Source organism: Phoxinus phoxinus, assembly GCF_949152265.1.
Source record: "Phoxinus phoxinus genome assembly, chromosome: 14".
NCBI lineage: Eukaryota > Metazoa > Chordata > Actinopteri > Cypriniformes > Leuciscidae > Phoxinus > Phoxinus phoxinus.
In genome coordinates, this window is record NC_136889.1 from 12,276,959 (window position 1) to 12,297,301 (window position 20,343).

Genomic DNA, 20,343 nt, shown 5'->3' on the forward strand with positions numbered 1-20,343 from the left:
ATGGTAAAGTTATCAGCTAACAAATATTAAATAAAGAAATTGTGATAGTCTTAAAAGTGACTGGTTTGAAAATTATAAAATATATTTTTTTACTAAAATTTCTATATTTTAATATTTCATAGTTAAATTATAGTATTTCCAGGTATTGTTGCAAATGATAACTTATTTTTTGTGTGAAAAAAAAATCTTCTTTTGTGCTTTTTTTGTTTGTTTTATTTTGTCATTGTTTCATCCCAGACTTTAAACTGATTTTTTCTGTTATTACTCAAATCTGATGCAGAAGAGTTTTTTTTTTTTTTACGAGCGATTCTTTTTATTGTCATTGTACAAAAATACAACTAAATTGTTTTGTTATATTAACGTAATAATAATTTCGTTGTAGTTTTTGTACAATGACAATAAAAAAATCTCAAAAAATCTCACCAAAAAAATCTGTAAAAAAGTAGGCCTAATAGTGTGACCCGTGTATAGCACTCATTTTTTTAAATCAAATTTCTCATTATTCATTAGCACCCCTTATCAAAATGGTCTTCATCTCTAACCTCCGAGCAGCTTGTCGGCATGGTAACAGTCTTAATTCCACTACAGTGAATGAAACTCACTCAAGTGTTTGCTGCCAGTCCTGCAGAGCAGCTATCCAAACCTCACTGTGACTGATCTGCAGAAACACTTAACGCTTACTCCGAGGGCTCAGAAAGTCACATTTCACTTAGCCAAACTAGGCTTTTCTTTGAATCTACTTAGTGTGCGTGTGTACTCAGTGCACCTCTTGAGCTGATCAAATTGAAATGTAATTGACCCCAGAACCAAGAGGAGTTTATGTGTCTGAAAGCACATGCACACTTCCATGGGTTATGGGCCAGACCGCTATAGAGAATACAAGCTCTCCAGCCAGGTCAACATAACAATTTTTTTTAAAATCTCATCTTATAATATGTCCTAATATACCTGCTGTCGCTTGTCATTAATGTTCACTTATTGCACAAAATCACTTATTGTTTATCACTGAAAAACTTCAGTAGCTTTAATTAGAATCAATATATTATTTATACAGTGAAGTCTGTGTTTTATTTTTACGGTTGTTTATAAAATTTCTTACTTGAATGCAACTGTTAAATACTGTAGCTGGAAAAAATTAAAGCACTGTTTATTTCATTTCTATATTATATTGTATTTGTCCTATTATTTGTAAATTTATTTTTAATAACAGTTAAAATAATGAGATAAAGATTTTCATCCTCACCCAGCCCTACTTTGGCCTAAATGGTCTGTTGTTTTTTTTGTTTTTTTGTTACCTTGTTAGGCTAAATGTTTTAAATAGGCAAATTAGTTTTGCTGTATGCTAAGTGACTTAAGAAGAATCTGTAATAAAATTGTGATTCTTGATCTTCCTGAAAGAAATCATGATATTGTTTCTAATATCGCAGACCCTTACTCTTGCACATCTCTGTGAGTGAGAACATGCAGCTGGCTCAGCTATGTGCGTGCCCGAGGTCTGCGTTTTATGAGAGACACAAAAAGACTAAAAGACTATCTTGATTTGATATTGTTTGCTCAGTTGAGATTGCATCAGTGTGCTTATTTGTCGACCTGTGTCATCAGCTGCCTCTCTGTTCCTAGATCTTATTCACTCCGCTTCAGTTCAGTTCTTTTTTCTTCTTTTTTTATGCGTCTTTGACAACCTGTGGGTTTTAACTCTGGATCTCAAATAATGAGAATGACTTGGCACAATAAGAAAGACTTTGTTACTGAATGAGTAGACACTGAGAGCTGACTGCTGTTGTTTGTCATATACTTTTGTCTCTTTGTCTAGACTATGACTAATGCCAATAACCCATCCACTGAATGGAGTATAAAAGAATTGATTGACAATGAATGGCATTGATTGGAAAGCAGAGAGAGAGAGAGAGAGAGAGAGAGAGAGAGATGAGAGCATTACTGTATAGAATTAGGTGTATTGTGCAACGGGCGCTCTGTGCTCCTCATCCCCCTATGAACTCTGCTTAACAGAATATGAGCTGAATTGCTGAGCGCAGCTCTCTCACGGTAATGACATGGGCCGTCGTGATCGATGACTCTCTTACCCAATTGGAGAGCTGTCATTTTCCCCCTCCCCTGGTGTTGATTTGATTTAAGTTTAGACTGTAGAAGTTGAGCCTGAGGGGATGAGGGGAGTTTTATCTCACTGCGATCGATGTAGTACTGGGTAAAAATGGATATACATGTAAATACAATCTTCATTTAAATTATCTGATCTGATACCGATTCTTAATATTCCCAAATGCCTTTTTATTCTGGATTCATAAAAATGTCCACTTTTTAGTATTGTTTTCCTCTGTATTTTGCTTTGTTATAGATTTGAAGATTTCTGAAAATTATGAAAATAGCCGATTGACGTCAGAAGTGTTTGTAATCACAAATTACAATCATTTCATATTTCAGTAAGTTGTCTAAAACTAGTAAGAGTTAATTCACCCAAAAATCACAATTCTGTCATTTACGCATCCTCGTTGTTCCAAATCCATAAGACGTTTCATTCATCTATGAAACACAAATGAAGAATTTTTTTATAAAACCTGAAAGATTTCTGCCCCTCCGTTCTACGAAAATTTCATAAAGACAATGTAAAAGTAATGAAAGGAACACTTGTACTTCCAAGTAGGCATGTTAGAGTTTGTTTTCCATTCATGATTTAGAGGTCGACCGATAGTGGATTTTGCCGATAACTAGGTTGGCCCATGCTGGCCAATAACAGATTACTAACTGATAGTTTTTAAAATGGATACTGAATGAAAACACAACACATAAAATAGTGTTAAATTTATTACAAAAATAAAAGAGAAACAGTACTAAACCATGAAAATGTACAGCAAAACCGATCAATCGGTCGACCTTTACAAGATGTGCTTATATGATTGATGTTTATATTTGAACAAAAGTCGAATTTAATCTAGATAAATGAAATAATTTATCTGGATTTGTTTATAGTTTAATGGTTTTCATTAAATATCTTCATATGGGTTTCAAAGATAAACGAAAGTCTTATGGGTTTGGAATTACATTAGGTTTTTTGGGGGGGTGAACTATTCCCTTAGTTTTTCCATCATTACATTTTCATTAAACTTTCGGGAGAAAGTATGTGACCAACAGCTGCAACTTTGTTTTATTGTTTGAACTCTAGGTTAGCTGACTCCAATTAGCTTTTGCGAAAGTCATTACCCGAGAGATTCACATGCTGTACTGTTCCACACTGTACTCTGTGAATGTGTACACTGTTCGTTAAAGGCATGGAAATGTGCCTCTCTTGATTTCATCTGTTTACGCAGACTTTTTTTCAATTATTGTCTTGACTTAACTGAAGATCAGATCACATTTTATGACAAATTTATGCAGAAATCACATTTTGTGCACCCGTAAACTCTATCTGCATATCCCTGTGGGTTACAACTGGAGAGGTTTTCATAGAAATTCCTTTTGGGTCCATCAACATGTGGTGATTTTGCTGTTTGTGTTGGCTGTGTGTGGGTGTACAAATGTGTGTAAATGCAGGCATACTCTTGCAAGTGGGCATGTTAGTGTACTTGAATGATTGTCATTATTCTCCAGCCTCTGTATTCTGAGGGTTTAAGAGAGCGAGAGAGAGAGATGGTATGAATGCTTCAGTGTCCTGCTCTGTGAAGTGACAATGCTTAACAAAAGCCTGCTCCCCTGTGTGTCCCCGTATATGTGTGTGTGGTCCCAGTAGTACCATCAGCTCTGCCAGGAGGAGAATCGTGGCCCCTGAACCTTACCCCCGCCCCCATGTCTCCTCTCCCGTCCTCCTTCCTGCTCTGTGCCAATTAAGCAAGCACCTTACCAACTGAGCGTACCTCCGAGATAACTTCCTCACCTAGACATTGAAACCCAGTGCGAGGGAAAGACGCTACCTCCTATTGAGGGCTCTGTCAGCAAGACGTTGCTCTAAAAGTCCGTTACAGTTTAATTTGTCTAATTCAGACCTCCCTGTAAGGAAAGATTCATTATTCAGAGGGGCCTTGCATGCACATCTCCTCAATTGTATAATGATGTCTCTCTGTATTTGTGTGGCGTGAGAGAAAGAGACATAGTTTAAAGGCAAGTTTGTGCTTGTGGGGTCCTCCAGGACTTTTGTGTGCATGGTGGGATTGATCACAGCATGAATGGAGGATACTGGCAAGCATCTTCCTCAGACAGATACAAAGTGAAAAGATAACTGCAGAGAAGTTGTGCCAAAGAAATTTTAATTGGAGCAAAGAGGCATTTTGTTTTTTTGTGGTGGATGTGGGAGGGTCTTAAACCCCGGGCTAGAGAAACAGAATGACAATACGGAGTAGAGAAAGAAAGCAAGGTCGCTCTCGGAATCAGATACACACGTACGCCCCCCCGTCGCTTTTTCTCACGCCTACTCACACAAATGAAGAGTTCACCGAGGCAGCGTTTGCCACTGATTGGCCAGCTGTGGCAGCATGCTATCATATAAAGCCAAAGGGAGCTGCAAGTTTCAAACTACAATTTTTTTTTTTTGCACTGTATTACTGTAGCACCTTGGGTAGAGGATGTGGGCGGTTTGTGGAAGTGTAGCTTGACAGCGAAAGTGGATCAATTGTCAGTTGTCATTTTGCCTCTCTCAATGTCTTTGCACGGTGTGACCAATTAGAAAGCTCTAAATACCCATGTCATGATGACACTGGTGACAGAAGCTGGGCGTGATTGGCCACTGTGACATTGCTCAGAATATATATATATTTTACCATTCCCTTCTCTATATATACTTTGCACAAATATGCTCTGAAACACACACCTTTCTGCAGTCTCTGCTTTCTCTCTTTAAAGCAGTTATTAAGCATGTTATTGAATGTATTAGAGAAAAGTGTTACAATTGCATTATATTACCGAGGAGACATTTAGCAGTCTCTCAGTCGATTTGTAAGTCGAGTTTAATTCATTTGTTGCGTGAACAGAAACTGTGTTCTTCACCTCAACTCTGAAAGGATGAACGCAGTGGGCCGAAGTGTCGATATGAATCAAATTTTTATTCATTAAAGATGCAATTCGAAGTATTTATTATTGTCATTGTCACTATGGTTACATGCATTACTCAAGGTTATAGCAAATTAGGGGAGGGAATTTACTATTTACAGTACATGCGTCAGATTAAACCATTGTATCTCTTTTTTTTCAATAACTTTGATGGTTTTATTAAAAACCTACCTAAAGCATAAAAAGTTATCTAAAATCATAGTTAGCCAACTTTCTAAGCGCATATCGCTGCAGATTAACTTCAATATTGAAATAAGCATGTACTGTATTTCATTACATTGACCTTGTGTTTTTACTGCGTCTGGTTCTGTTTTTAATAGGGAATTTAAAATGGTCAGTTTTGTAAAGACTGTTGTAGAAACGCGTTCTGTGCATGTGTGTGCACTCTTTCCAGGGTTTTTTCGTCTTATTCATTTTATATAAATTTGTCATGCTGCACATTTATAATGTTTTGAACCCTGTATTCAGTTATAGCATTTGAAAAATATTCATTGTAAATAATTATGAACCAATTATCAGCCAGAATTTTAGAATAGTTTTTTTCCTAAATTGTTTTTATGATCATTAGTATCCTTTCCAAATACTAAAGCTCATCCCTAATATGTACAGAATAATTTGAGTAAGTACAGTCATCAATTCCAAACACTGGCAGTGTGAGCATTGGAAAATCAAAAACGATCAGTTCTCTTTTCGTGACTATTTTTGCAAAGTGCTTTTGTTACAGAAGTAGGAAGGCAGTAAGACCCCCTTACTAGATTTCAGCTGGGTGCCCCCATGACGATTGTAGGTAAGTGTGCTCCCTTCAGCAGAGCTCCTTCAGGGGCTGCCTTTGATCAGAGCTTCATGTGAACTCCTCAGCGACCCTGCCTGCTTTCACTCCAGGAGGACGGACATTGCTAAGGGACAGTGCCATCAGCTCGACAAATCTCCTGCCTCGTCTGCACACCGCCAGACATCAGAAAGCATAAAGATAGGAGGAAATAGCATCCCACTCTTAGGGCTTTTCAAGATGACTGGTCTCCTCTGCTCAAAGATGTACTTGGTTAAAAGACACTTCTCTTGTCTTCTTCAAAGACAGTTGAAGGTTATTTAAGAAGTTCTGGAAGTTTCTGACTGGAAGTGGGTAGAAAGGAACTTCTGTTGAGTGTGTTTTGACGGTGTGGTTTCACTTCATTCTGTGCAGAAGAGTTTCAGGGAAAGACAACAAGTTCCTCACTTTTATTTTAGGCAAGTACATTTTGGAAATGAGAAGTAAACAAGTTCTTTTAGCGTATTAGACCACACTTTGCGTTACAGACCAATCGGGGAGTTAATGGTACATGCCAACATCAGCAATGATGTTGCTGCCAGGACGCATTGTTTTGAGCAACAACGTGAGGTGCATTAGCTAGGTTGTGCAATAGATTGTGACTAATTCCCTTACTGCTCAGACTCATTGCACTTTTTTCACAGAAATACGTGAATATTGCATTACAAGTTACTCATGTTAAAGCAGGGCTTGACATTAACTATTTTGCTCAACAGCCAATATGGCTCGTGGTTTTCCAAAGTAGTCACTAGTTACAATTTTCACTGACCAGAATTTTGACATCGATACCATGGTAAAAAAAAAAAAAAAAAACTTGTGGGTGCTGTGTATGGCAGATGAGGTCACCAGACCTGTGCTTTCAGGACAAACCTCAGGACGAGTTTCCTCTCTCTCATGCTTAGCAAATGGAAACACGCTGTACTCCAAAGACTAGTGCTGTCTAATACTTGCTTGTAAAACTCTGAACACATCATGCATGCTAAAAACACCACACACTTTAAAAAAAAAAAAATGGATTATTTAGTAAGCTGTCTCACAGTATATGTACTAATCACTCAGTCGACACATTGGAGTTCTAGAATCCGCATTTCAAATCCAGGGTTTAAATAAAGCTGAAAATATGTTTGAAATTTGTTTTTTAAATGTATAAATAAAGCTGATGATATTAAGTTTTAGGATTTAAAGTATTTAAGATTTGTGACATTGATCATGTAAAAAGGTCATATGCTCTTACTTCCAATGAAGCACAAGATGCTATTTGCAATTGCAATATTAAACATCTTGAAATATCATTATAGCAAAACAATTAAAAGGTCCCATATTGTATTGAGTTTTATTTTAGGTTTTGATGTCCTTAAAGGATTAATTTACTTTAAATAAAAAAAAAATTGCTGATAATTTACTCACCCCGATGTCATCCAAGATATCCATGTCTTTCTTTCTTCAGTCGAACAGAAATTAAGGTTTTTGAGGAAAACATTCCAGGATTTTTCTACACAGAATGGACTTCAATGGCAACCATCTATCCCAATGTTCAAAAGTCCGTCTCAATGCAGCTTTAAAGTCTCGACATGATCCCAGTCGAGAAATAAGGGTCTTATCCAGCGAACCGATCGGCCATTTTCTAAAAATAAATAATGTATACACTTTTTAACCACTATTGTTTGTCTTGTGCTGGTCTGCGACGCGCCACGCATTACGTCATCTTGTTGGAAAGGTCACTAAAAAATAAAAATGTAAAAAAAGACGATTTTGAAGTTGGAGGAGAAAATGAGTTTTTCGCCCTTCCCTACTTTTTTTAACCAGAGTACACAGACAAATAACTTGGATGGATGACGTGAACGTGACCTTTCCAACGTGATGACGTAATGCGTGGCGCATCGCAGACCAGCACAAGACTAACAATTGTGGTTAAAAAGTGTATCAATTTGCATCAACTTAGCAACACGTTAGTGTTGCATATCCGTTTACAAACTATAATTTCAGATTTGAGTAACTTACCTAAAAACCGGCATTGAACTGTGTGCCTGATTGACGAAGCAGTCACTTATGAAATGTGCAGAACAGAAGGTTAAGATCGAACTAAATTGCTGTGGTGTTTCCGAATAAATAAACATTAGCCACTGGTCTCTTATATTAATGTTGTTTGGAAGCCTGGGCAATGACGGTGGGCAGTGCTCAGGGTGGTGACTGAAGGCATTTTTACGGAAGTCACAACAGCTCATAAAAAGACAGCTAATTTATGCAGGCGGTGTGCATTTGTCTGTGGATTGACTGTTTTGAAACTTATATAGTAGTAATATTGCCCCGCCCTCGACATATAACTGAGTGTGTGCACAACATTTTTATTCATTGAATGCACTTGCAGCACTTATTTGCAGAAAACATGATGTAGATAATTATTTACACTGTTGAGCTGTGGCCTCTTAATAAATGTATTGAGTTGTATTGAGAAGACTATTAACTGTTAGTCTGGCAGATGTAGTTGGAATAGACTATCCAATAATGCCTGTAACATGTCCAACTTCGACCTTACCACTCTTCTGGTTTGATTAAAAACTTTTGCCAGCACACTCAGAACTCTGTGTTTTCATGTGAGAGGCAGCCAAGACAGTTAAATTGTGTAAACAGGACTCATCTCTCTCTCTCTCTCTCTCTCTCTCTCTCTCTCTCTCTCTCTCTCTCTCTCTCTCTCTCTCTCTCTCTCTCTCCTCTCCCTCTCCCTCTCCCTCTCCCTCTCCCTCTCCCTCTCCCTCTCCCTCCCTCTCCTCCCGCACTCATCCTTCACTTCTCAATAATGATGCACAGCTCTGCCTATCACTCTCTTCCTGCGTCTATCGTATTTTCCGAGTTAGTCTAGGTGTTCACATAGAGGGTTTTCACTACACGTCATCAATCCGGAAGTCTGCCATTTTGGAGGCACTGCATGTAAACAATGCCACTGAACTGAACGGACTCGCAAATTGCTGCTGATTATATCATATATAGCTACCGCGCGCTGGACTACTGCGTCTTGAGCATTTTCTGCTTGTCCGGCACTCTTTGCAACTACACAGCATTGTTTCGGCAGCGACTTTCAGCATGTTTCCTATAACAACGTCTGACATTTACATTTTACGTGGCGTAAGAGTCGCATACCACGCGAAATCCGATCAGAGCGTTCAGACTGAAGCTGATGTCCTGATATGTGATTTGAATAGGATGTCAAACCACATATGTAGCTTGAAACGGATTTCATGTGCTTTTTTGGACTGACAATCTGAGCGTAGCCTATGTCGGGATAAGAAATAGGAGGAATTGCAGTAAGGGCTAAAGAGAAGCTAGCTCGGATCTTTACCGCTCTCTTTCCTGCTTAAGAACTCCTTCTTTATATGTTTTTGCAGCTTCCACGTGTTTTTTCCCAAGGTTTATTAGGGTAACAATGTCTTTAGTAGTACATAAACATTGCAATCCATGCTGTTGTGTACATCCGAGTGCCTCCATAATGGCAGCGCATCCGGGTTACCGCCCAGAACGTGACGTTGGTGAAAACCCTCTATTAGCAGCGATTTACAATGAAAAGAGACCAGAAGTCATTTGCTTTTGAGAATAGTTTTTGTTCTTGCCCGCTTGATACCATTGGATATACAGTAGCATTTGATTAGGAACACCTACTAGTAAACTGCTACTGTATAGCCACCAGGGATCAAATGGTGGTCGGTGTGAACAGCCTTTTTCACACCATACTTATGAGATCAGGGAGGCCTGGGGGTCATCCAGCAGACAGGTGGTCAAATTCCTTCATTCTGCCTTCGGAACAGGCACGTGTCCCCCATCCCACACACGCACACACAGTGGGTGGCCGGGTTTGCTCGACTCTGCAGCGTGCAGGAGCGGAAGGTTTATTCTCCAAACAGCCGTGTGTGGTGCTGCGGCACGGGAACAACTTGATCTCGAGGTAAATGGAGCTCAGACGTGTCCTCAGCCTTTCCTGAGCTTGATCCTTGTCGCTGCAGCTTTCTGCTTTCTCAGTCCCTACCCCTCTGAATATCTCTAGACCAAAATTAGCCAACTGAAATATACATACAATTACCAGCCCAGTCACAGCACAGTTAGCATGTGGCAACTGAGCCTGCACACTCTCTCACACCATACTATGACTTTGATCACATGCACTTCTGTATGGTGGTGACGCTCCAGTCCAGAGCTTGGATTAGCAGGGATGATAGGCATGACATTCTCACCAGCAATGCAAATATTTTGACACGGCCTTCCCGTTGCCAGTGGGCTCATCACGGGTGCCACCTGCGAGAGAATGGGGGAGAGGCGTCTCTGAGTGACTGCCTACTGCAGCGCGCTCTCTTGACAAATCACCCCTCTAATGAGGTGCCATTTTTAATCGTTAAATATTTATTCTGCAGTAATGAGAGAGATTAGCCCTCAATATTTTTTCAGTGTGGGAATCTGCTAATAGAAGGTTTTTTTTTTTTTTTTTTTTTGCTCGCTCTTTCCTTCTCTCTGTAATGAAACGTTTTATCTGCTTCCCTCCAGCCATTGCACCGTAGCAATGCTTGTTGTCATTCCTAACAGGATCTGGTCTCTCAAAATCTTTTGATGTTAAATTAACAAAGAGTAAAGTATGATCAGAAAAATCCTACCCATCTACACTTACTAACACTCTGAGTCATGAATCTCACACTTGTGTGGCCACTCATAGGGAGTTGTTTTCTCAGTGAGACTTGTGTGGCATTCCCAGTTTGTTTCAGTTCTTGAATTTGAATTGAGAATGTAGAACTGCAATTTAAATTTTAAGAAGGTAGAATTCAAATAAGTTGAATTAAAAAAAAAAAAAAATACATTTGAAAGCATGATATGTCAAGACAAGCTTTTAATGTTGCTTTGAGTGATGGAAAGATTTTTTTTAAGTCTTTAAGTGTGAAGGTTAATTGACCATGAGCATAGATCGATTCATTCATTTCAATTAAAATTTCTGTGGGATGTGGCTATTTCAATTTAAATTCCAATTCATGTATTAAAAAAGGAAGCCTATTCTTTAGCTGACCGACAAATGAATGACTGACAGCCAAATATGATAAGCTTGTAAGTCATTCGTCGGTTGTTATCCGCCATTTTGTCCGCCAAACTTACTGAATTGTCTATGACATCCTTTTTCTTTTCTTTTTTATTCCCAACATTATGATAAATAGGTGTTATTATGGTACATCTGCATAGGTATCCAGGGAGTCTAGTGAATGGAATTGTTCATTTAGTTCCTAAAACCAGCCTGTAATCTCCATAAAGTGTTTGATCAGTCTTTGTGGTAGACTGCATGAACAACACTTGCCAATTTTGAATACATTTTCAAAAGCAAAACTTTCTCAACATAACAACGTAGTTGTTTTTTTAACACAATGATACAGTGCATTTAAAGTAATTTATTCCAAAATCATCAGGTACAACAGCGAGTTAGCAGACTCACTACATCATTTTACCCACCCTTGTCTGACTGTCACCATTAGACGTTGCTTCCTATTCTAAGAGGGTAGCTCTCATAAAAAAACTGTGACCCAGATTTGGAGACTGCTGATTTAAACTTGTCCCAGTTGTGTTAGTTATTTAGTCTCTTTGTCCTCTCCAGTTAAGTCTGGCTCGCTAATTGGTGTCCTGTAATCCCACAATTAACAGAGACTGCACTGCAAGAATTATCAGCGTCCAGCGACAGTGAATCCTGCCAGAGCTCTTCAGCATGCAACTCACATCAGTAAATCAGCTTAGTTTGGATAATTCCTTTTCAGTCACTCATTATACATTCTGTTTTTGCACTATTTTCAGAAAGGCAGAAAGAGAGAAGCCGGTGTTCTCAAAAGCCAAACACAAGCAGAGCTTTATCAGCACCGCTGCCCTCATTCTCACATAGCACTCTGAGAAATGGACGGGTAAAATAAACACTTTAAAGACGTAGTTTAGCCGCACTTCACATGCCCAATTGAAGTCTGAATGGGATGAGAAGCAGCAAAGCTCTTTTATCTCAGTCCACACTAAAAGAAATTCACAGACTTGATAGGCAGAGTTCAGCTCGCAGCTAGATTAAAATGGAACTGACTTTTAGTTTTCTGGTTTCTTTTTCTGTTTTTCCCCTCTCAGCTGAAATCAGAAATGCCACGAAGAAGACAAATGGTGGTGGGGGTGCGGGGTTTATCCTTTCTTCTTTTGGTTTTTGTTCGGCATGTGTTTCATGCACTAGAGTTGAGTCTATTTGGTGTGTTATTCATGGTGAATAATCAGAGGGGGGCAGCGGCCTGTGGAATTTGACGGTCAGCATTGTGGTGTTTTGGTAGGGAGTGCTTGACCCTAGGGTTGCTGGGGCAGAGAGGCTGAGGAGAGGGTCCTCACTTCATCTCTTTGTCCCAAACATGTGTGGTTCATGCAAGCATTGAGTTTGTCACCCTGCTGTCGTTTTGAATTCAGGGATTCAAAATTATAGCTCAGATTAAGCCACACTCTCCAGCTGTTTTAAAACATTTCCTTTGATTAAAAATAAGCTGAGCTGTTTTTTTCAACCGTCCCCCACAGCTTGTAAATTCTATAAATAATTTGCATGTTAATTGCCCCACAGGATTGAATTCATCTAAAGATTTTTTTCTGCTATTGAATCGTTTTGTTATTGTAGAAGCGCTCTGTATTAATTTTTTTATTTTTTTGAAAATTGGATGTAGCAGGTAAGCTGCAGGCTCATTAAATTTCTCCACACATAGTAGCAGTTTAAAGTGCTCTTTTTTTATACTTAGTATTGATTGAAGCGGTCTGGTTTTCTTGCAAGAGAGTGTGCGTGTGTGTGTGTGTTTGTACAGGCGAGATGCCCATGATGCCCAGAGGCCTGCTCACCTGTGGCTCAAATACAATATGACCTTGGGGCCTAATGATAGCCCCTCCTCCACTTTGCCCAGAGACCTTAATTCTCTGCCCATTGTGTGTGGAAGCCCCCTGCTGGTCACTTTTACACTGCACCATGACTCCTGTAAGCTAATTAGGGCTGTTTGCCAAGGCAAGCATCACTATTTGCACATAGTTTGGGGTTAGAGGTTGAAACAGACCCCTAACCACACGTATTCAAATTTGGTGTGTAACGTGTCCCACACCATTTGTGCTAAGGAAATGAATGAAACCTCAAATCAATGTTGCACTATTCTAGAGTGTCACTATACTAAGACTGCAGACTGATGGTAATATGGGTAAATAAATCTCATAGACTTCCATTTGAAGCTATATATATATGGAGCACAACATAATAGAGACTTTGAGGTGGACTCTTTTGACTTGGGTCATTAGACAAACACCCTAGCAACCACATAGCAATATGTTAAAAAGACACTTGAAAAATAATTTAGCAACTGTGTAGCAGTGCCTTGGCAACCTCTAACAAAGCTTGCTTTATTTATTTATCTATTTGTGAAAATGTTTAAATGTAGTTGGGTATAGATTAAGTAGTGCTAATGCATTTACTTCACAGCTGCTGGTTTGATTGAGTTTGTATCTGATTTCTGTTAGCGGTCAAGATTCAGGTTTTTCCTTGACAGCTCAAAAAATTAAGTTGTTCTGGCGTAATTCAATTAGAGCAGAAAGAAACTGAAGTGATGAGAACCTGAGACCCCACATGGCCCTCATAAAAGCTCAGCCAGTATGGGTTAGGGGATCAGAGGTCATATTGGTCATGTGAGGCATGGCCGTCTTGAGGGGTAATTTATGTAGTAGCACCACAGGAACTAGTTCCCTCCTGGTTGGTAATCTTATGTACACTTAACACACTGTTCTAACCAGGTGAAATGCCATTATATGTTTAAACCCATCTTTTTCATGTAAATCCCAGTTTGTCATAATCTGCCTTGACGGACACCAATGTGATTTTGCTTCACTTTCAGTAGGGGTGGGCGATGCCAAAATCTTATATCAGGATATGAGTAATTTTATTTCACAATAATGATATACAGTATATTACTTTAAGGTTTTTATGATATCAACATTTTTGATACCATTGAAATCTCATCCTCATCACCATTTTCAATATCACAAAAGCTAATACTAGCCCAAGTAAAAAAAAAAAAAAAAAAAACTCAAGCCTACTGAAGACAAGTAAACAAAGAAACTAATTACAAACATATAGGAAAACTAACTACAATAGAACAAAGGCACGAATTAAATGAACCAACCTGAAAAACTTAAGCACTGGAAATAAGAAATGGCCTACTACATAAATTGTACAAAGTAATCAAATTTATTTAAAAAAAAACCTGCATGGTCTTTACTGTGTAAATTAAATATACATTTATTCTTATTAAAGTTACAAAAGTGATTCAGTCAAGAGCAGTGAGATTCTCTCTTTTTGTTTGATTAACATTAATGACAGACGACAGCAGGTCAATTTGGATGCTGTCACTTTGAGACCAAACGCACGGATCCAATATACTTGTGCGTTTTCTTTCTCAACTGTTTATGTTCACTTAAATGACTGTTTACTTGCAAAGACAGTCATTTTGACACACAAGTATGTGTATTTAACTGTTCAAGCCCAATTAGGCTGCATAAAAGGACGCAGTTCAATACTCACGCGCAGCGGCTTCATCTGCGCACGGCGTCTCTCAGACAGCGCTCAGAAACCATCTCTCTGACAGCATGTGCATATAGCGAAGTTAGTTTTTTTTTTTTTTTTTTTTTTTTTTTTTTTTTGCTCCTTATTGCACTTTGTGGGTTTAAAATCACTTGGAAAAAGCATGCAAATAATAAGCTTTAATGACCGCGCAGCACAACAGTGTCACTTGAGCGTAACAGCGATAGACTCTACCGGTTGACAAATTTCTACCGGTTAATCGTGTCTACCAGTATATCGCCCACACCTAATTTTCAGTGTGGGATAGACAAATTAGCACAGGAAATGTATTGTTTCCCATATTTTTGTGAAGATGTGTGTGTCTTTGGGTATGTGCCTGTATGTGTGTTATATCAAGGTGATAACATCTGTATGCACCTTTTCACGGCCCGGTCTAATCAATCATTTTTCTTGCTCTTACACATTTACTCACTCCTTCATTTTGTCCTCATTCTGCCACAAAAACACCGTTCTGTATTATCAGGAACATCTTAGTGTCACAGGATGTTGAAGCGAGACTTTCCATTCTGTTGCTTATTACAGAACAATTCTAATAAATTTCCTGATTCTCTTCATCTCCATGTCTCTCATGTCAGGAGTGCATATTCATACCAACATCATTCAAATTACTGGAGGTCAGCGAGTTGCTGTAGCTAGTAGACAACTATTTTACTATAATACTAATATCTCTCTTTCACATACATATATATATAGCCATTACTCCAGTCTTCAGTGTTATGTGATCCTTCAGAAATCATTCTGATATGCTAATTTACTGCTCAAGAAACATTTCTTATCAGTGTTGAAACCCGTTTTTGCGACTTTTTTTTAATACTCTACCATTAAAAAATCTTTTAAAATCTATTTTTAAAAATTGAGCAAGGATTCATTACATTTATAATGTAACAAAAGATTCATATTTCAATAAATCCTGTTTTTTTTTTTTACTTTTCATTCATCAAAGAATCCTGAAAAAAAATGTATCTCGGTTTCCACAAAAATGTTAAGCAGCAAAAACTTTCAACATTGATAATAGGAACCATTATTAAAAATTTACCACAAATAATAATTTATAATAACTGAGCACTAAATAAGCATATTAGAAAGATTAAAACTCAGCATCATCCTTAAAAACTTTATTACGAGGGAAAATGTAATACTCTCAAACATGCATACTCTATACATCAATGGAGCCTTATTAGTTAGCAGTGATTTTCTGCTGCCTCTCTTGCTTTTTCCTTATCTCTTTTCTTGACGATCTTTTATTCCTTCTTGTTCTTGTTTTCTCTTCCTTTGCATCTTATTTCCTCCTCCCTTAGTCACACTCCCCCATCTTATTTCCTCTTGTGCTCATGTGTACCATTACTCTGTAAGCATGTTTGTTTCCTGACGAGAGTAGTGTAATAAACACAAGATATGCATGACCATCCTGATCATTTCCTGGTCGAGTTCAGCTCTGAATAGTTCATGATTGCATTCTCTGACTCAAATATGAAAGCTATTCTCCTGAGATGAGAAATGCTCAGTAGTACTCTCATCCTGGCTTTAGCAGCACATGCCATGTGAAACCATTCTACTCAATGATTCAGGGCTGCCGCTCCCTCTCTCTCGTCCTGTTGCTTTACCGTACAGATAATATAATGCTGAATTAGATACACTGATCTGAGTGTATCTTTATGATCTCATGAATTGCAATGTGTTGTCATGGAAACCTGCTGTTTGTGTGCACTTGTATTTGCTTGTGTGTATGTTTTGAACTAATGTAGAACTGGTCGGTGAGGTTAGAGTGCTCCCAGGCTAATAATAACCTAGGTTTCCGTATCAGGATGTGTTCTTCTGTAGAGTTCATTCTGAGTTTGATCAATTTAATACAGCTGAGCACTTTGCTGCCATTCTCTTTTTTTTCCTTTGTAATTATTCTTTGCAACCTCTCAGACTCTCTTCAAAGGTGAATTACCAAATTACGATTCTCTGAATTAATTATTAGCTTTGAGGGTGGAAGTAAAGTTTCTCTTTTCTAGTGTATTTTCATTCCTTATGCTATGTTTCTCGTTTTCTTTATTTCTCTCTCTTGGTTTATCATCTGTCCTAGACAAGGTGCCTTTGACCATAGCAAAGGCCATACTTGTCCGTCTGTGGGAAAAACGATCCTTTAAGTGCCAGCCTTGATTTATAGTTACAGCATGGCTAGCATTGATCATGTCAGAGACTGATAGCTGGCTGTAAGCTGACAAAGCCTCTCTTGGTGGGGAGAGGAACGAGAAAATGTGCCTGGAATCCGATGAGTTCCGTCTCAAGCACCTTGAAACTAAATCTAACTGTCGACTTGTTCTCTCCTATGGAGAATATTTAAGATATTCTCAAGTTTACAAACAATACATTCCAATCAGAGTTTTGAATTACCCATCATCTGCTTTCCATGCTCTAATTAGTGTACTGTTTAAGGTTCACCTTTAAAAGGTCACTTATATCCATAAAGTCAGTGATCCCTCTATCCCACCTGTAATGCTATCTTACTGGAGGACAAGAGCTCCAGGACTATTTTAGGAGTCATGAGAAAAAAGACGACTCCATGGTAATGTACTGGTCCGCATCAACAGTCACACTAATAGTAAAATCACATGGCCACTTGGAAGTATAAAGAGTGATGCAGCACTTGGTAATTCACTAGGCTTAAGATCTGCTTGCTTCCCCTGTTTCATGCACTCTTTAAAGGTGTTTGATGATGTTTGGACTGATTGCATCTCTCCTCTCTCTCCGTTTCAGGTTCTGACTCGATGGTGAATGTACTGTCCTTGCTGGGCCTCAACTGGGGGCCATGTTCACCATCCTGCCCTAGTGGTGAACACCCTCAGAGCACTCGCTGCTGAGGCCAGCGGGGCAAGTGGAGCACCGGCCTCGAAGCTCTCCAAAATATCTAAAAGAGCCCTCTACACCGAGAAGTACATGCTTATTTGAAAGTTTGGTGCACTGCAGCGTAAAAGAAGTCAGCGGTAAAACAGCTGATCCTTTGTCGAGTGGTGGTGGAGTGTCGAGAGAGATCAGGAAACCCAATCCTCTTATCCCAAGACGCCAGCCAAGAGTGAGTGCACTCAGGGAACGCGTGGTGGGGGTGAAAGTGCTGGTTGACCTCATTGAAGGACTGGGGCTAGAGGCAGCAATCAAAGCGGAGACACACGTCATGGACTATGGAGGCCATGGTGACCTAGCATAAATGGCTACTCTTGACCCAAAGCTTGTGCCGGTGTCTGCTGCTCAACCTTTTTCCTTTTTCCTTCTCTTTTCCTCTCTGTTGTCCTCCTCTTGCTGCGAACATTGCAACGGTCATCCTCTCAGCCGCCCCTCTGCCCCCCTCTCTTCCCCGGTCCCGGTTTCGCATTGTGGCCATGGGGCTGTGGAAGTTAGTGCGGGGCGTCAGGCAACTCGAGCTCCACCGCCTCATCCTGGCGCTCATCGTCTTCTGCCTGCTTTCCATGGCTTTCCTGGCCTACTATGTCAGCAACAGCCCTAAAATTAAAGAGGCGCCCCCTTTGCCCTTCAGTGACTGTGGTGGAGTTGTCGCGGCTGCAGCAGGAGGGCAACGGGCTCCTCTTTTCCTGCCAACTTTCACAGGCCGGCAGAGGACGGTTAAAATGGTGGATAACTCTCGAACGGAGCCTGTGGTGCTTGTCTTCGTGGAGAGCATTTACTCTCAACTCGGACAAGAGATTGTAGCTATCCTCGAGTCCAGCCGCTTCCGATACCACACTGAGATCGCACCCAGCAAAGGCGACATGCCTACATTGATGGAGCGCGATGTTGGTCGCTACGCCCTGGTCATTTATGAGAACATTCTCAAGTATGTCAACTTAGATGCTTGGAATCGTGACCTGCTGGATAAATACTGCGCAGAATTTGGCGTGGGCATTATCGGCTTCTTCAAAGCCAATGAGAACTCCTTGCTCAGTGCCCAGCTGAAGGGCTTCCCTCTTTTCCTGCACTCTAACCTGGGCCTACAGGACTACCACATCAACCCAGCTGCCCCATTACTGTACATCACTAAACCCAATGAGGTGGAGCAGGGCCCACTTCCTGGTGATGACTGGACAGTCTTTCAGTCTAACCACAGCACCTACGAGCCTGTGCTTCTGGCTGTCACAAAGTCCTCAGAAGCACTGGCCCACCTGGGCCCCCACCGAGCCCTTCATGCCACTGTAGTTCAGGACCTTGGCCTTCACGATGGCATTCAGAGAGTGCTTTTTGGCAACAATCTGTCGTTTTGGCTGCATAAGTTGATTTTTGTGGATGCCATAGCCTATCTGACAGGAAAAAGACTCTGCCTGTCCTTGGAGAGGCATCTGCTAGTTGACGTGGATGATATATTTGTGGGAAAGGAGGGGACGCGGATGAAGGTGACAGATGTGAAGGTACGTGTCTCTTCTATCTTTGTTAAAGGGATAATTTACCCCAAAATTTCTGTCATTTACTTACTGCAATGACATTTTAAAACTTTGTGACTTTCTTTTTTTTCTCTGGTTTGGAATGACTGAATGAAGACTGAATTAAAAAATTTGGGTGAACTATCTCTTTAAAAGTTCTGAGGCTCCTCAATGTTGTTTAACTGTGAGCATTCACATTGTTCTCTCAAACTCATCATTCGTCTCATCACGTAACAAGCAAAACGTATGTTCTCGAAATGGGTAACAATGTATTGGCTAACAGATAACATGGGACACACTACGCAGATGATGCTTTGAGCACTGTAGTGTCATGGAGAGGCTAACAGCTAGTACTCAAAATAATGTGCTTGTTAGAGCAAGGGATAATTGCTCTGTTTGGACAATGTGCCTATTAACCTCCTATTTATTAGCGGCTTTGCCAAAGGGCCTGATTACACAGACTTATGAATCCCTCCCAGTTCTCATCATCAGGTTGTGTTGAAGCTTTCAGCCTTCCACAATATGCAAACCACACCGCTTACTGTGGTCTGTACACCCTCATGAGCCATACAGTAAATGTGTAGTATACACTTGCAAAGAGAGACACCACCTGGAGGGCATCCTCTTTGAAGATAGTCAAAGTAAATTAACAGCTCTAATAAGAAATATGTCAATTAATGTCCCATTTGCATTGACAACATGAAGATGTTTTTCATCAGAAACGGGCAGTTAATTAGCTCACCATCAATTAGATTTGACATTTAGTTTCATATGCAAGGGATGTGGAGAAAAGTACATTGAGGATTGGTCTTTGACTATTTTAAATTTTGATGTACAATTCATAGAAACAACTGGACCACAGGCAGCAAAATGTGGATTTGCAGTGATCATTTTGCTGAATTTAGTAGTAAAATCATGTCCTATCCTATATATTATTTACCATTGTACAGTATATTCTGCATAATTTAGATGTTTTTAGATGTAATAAAACTATTCAAGTTTTAGGGCTGGACGATATAATGATATATATATAACATCGATATAAGTAAGCACCCGTATTTAGACCTACCTATATATTGTATTTATATAAAGCGTTCAGTCAAATTTGCTTTATGTATTTCCCCGACGTCGAAATCAGGCACATAAATATTAGACGGTGGGCCGAGGGTCCGTATCTGCTTTACTTTTCGAAATGGATGATCCCCATGGAGGGAGAACCTGAATTTGTAAAGTTAGGACGGTTGTTTTATTCTCAACGATATGAAAAGTGTTGCCACTCCCATTTATTGCACATTTTCCCCCGAAATGATAAAATGTCCCCGTAAATATGCAGGCAAACGCGGTTGCCTACTATATCAGTCAAACCAATAGCGCGGCAAGATACTGACATATGATTTGTATTAACCAATCAGGTGTAGTTTATTTAGAACAGCTGT

General features: G+C 39.6%; 1 protein-coding gene across 2 annotated transcripts in view; it reads left to right on the top strand.

The window, feature by feature from the left end:
- ndst2a (N-deacetylase/N-sulfotransferase (heparan glucosaminyl) 2a) overlaps positions 1–20,343 on the top strand; it is a 108,951-nt gene that overhangs the window by 71,456 nt on the left and 17,152 nt on the right. Inside the window, exons 4-5 of one of the 2 annotated variants that reach the window (XM_079635842.1) lie at positions 17,256–17,689; positions 17,826–18,895. In XM_079635842.1, the coding sequence (XP_079491968.1) occupies positions 17,671–17,689; positions 17,826–18,895 (1,089 nt within the window). In that variant the 5' untranslated portion in view covers positions 17,256–17,670. Of the gene's footprint in view, positions 1–17,255; positions 18,896–20,343 lie in introns of both variants that reach the window. The other variant, XM_079635843.1, reaches the window with a different exon arrangement.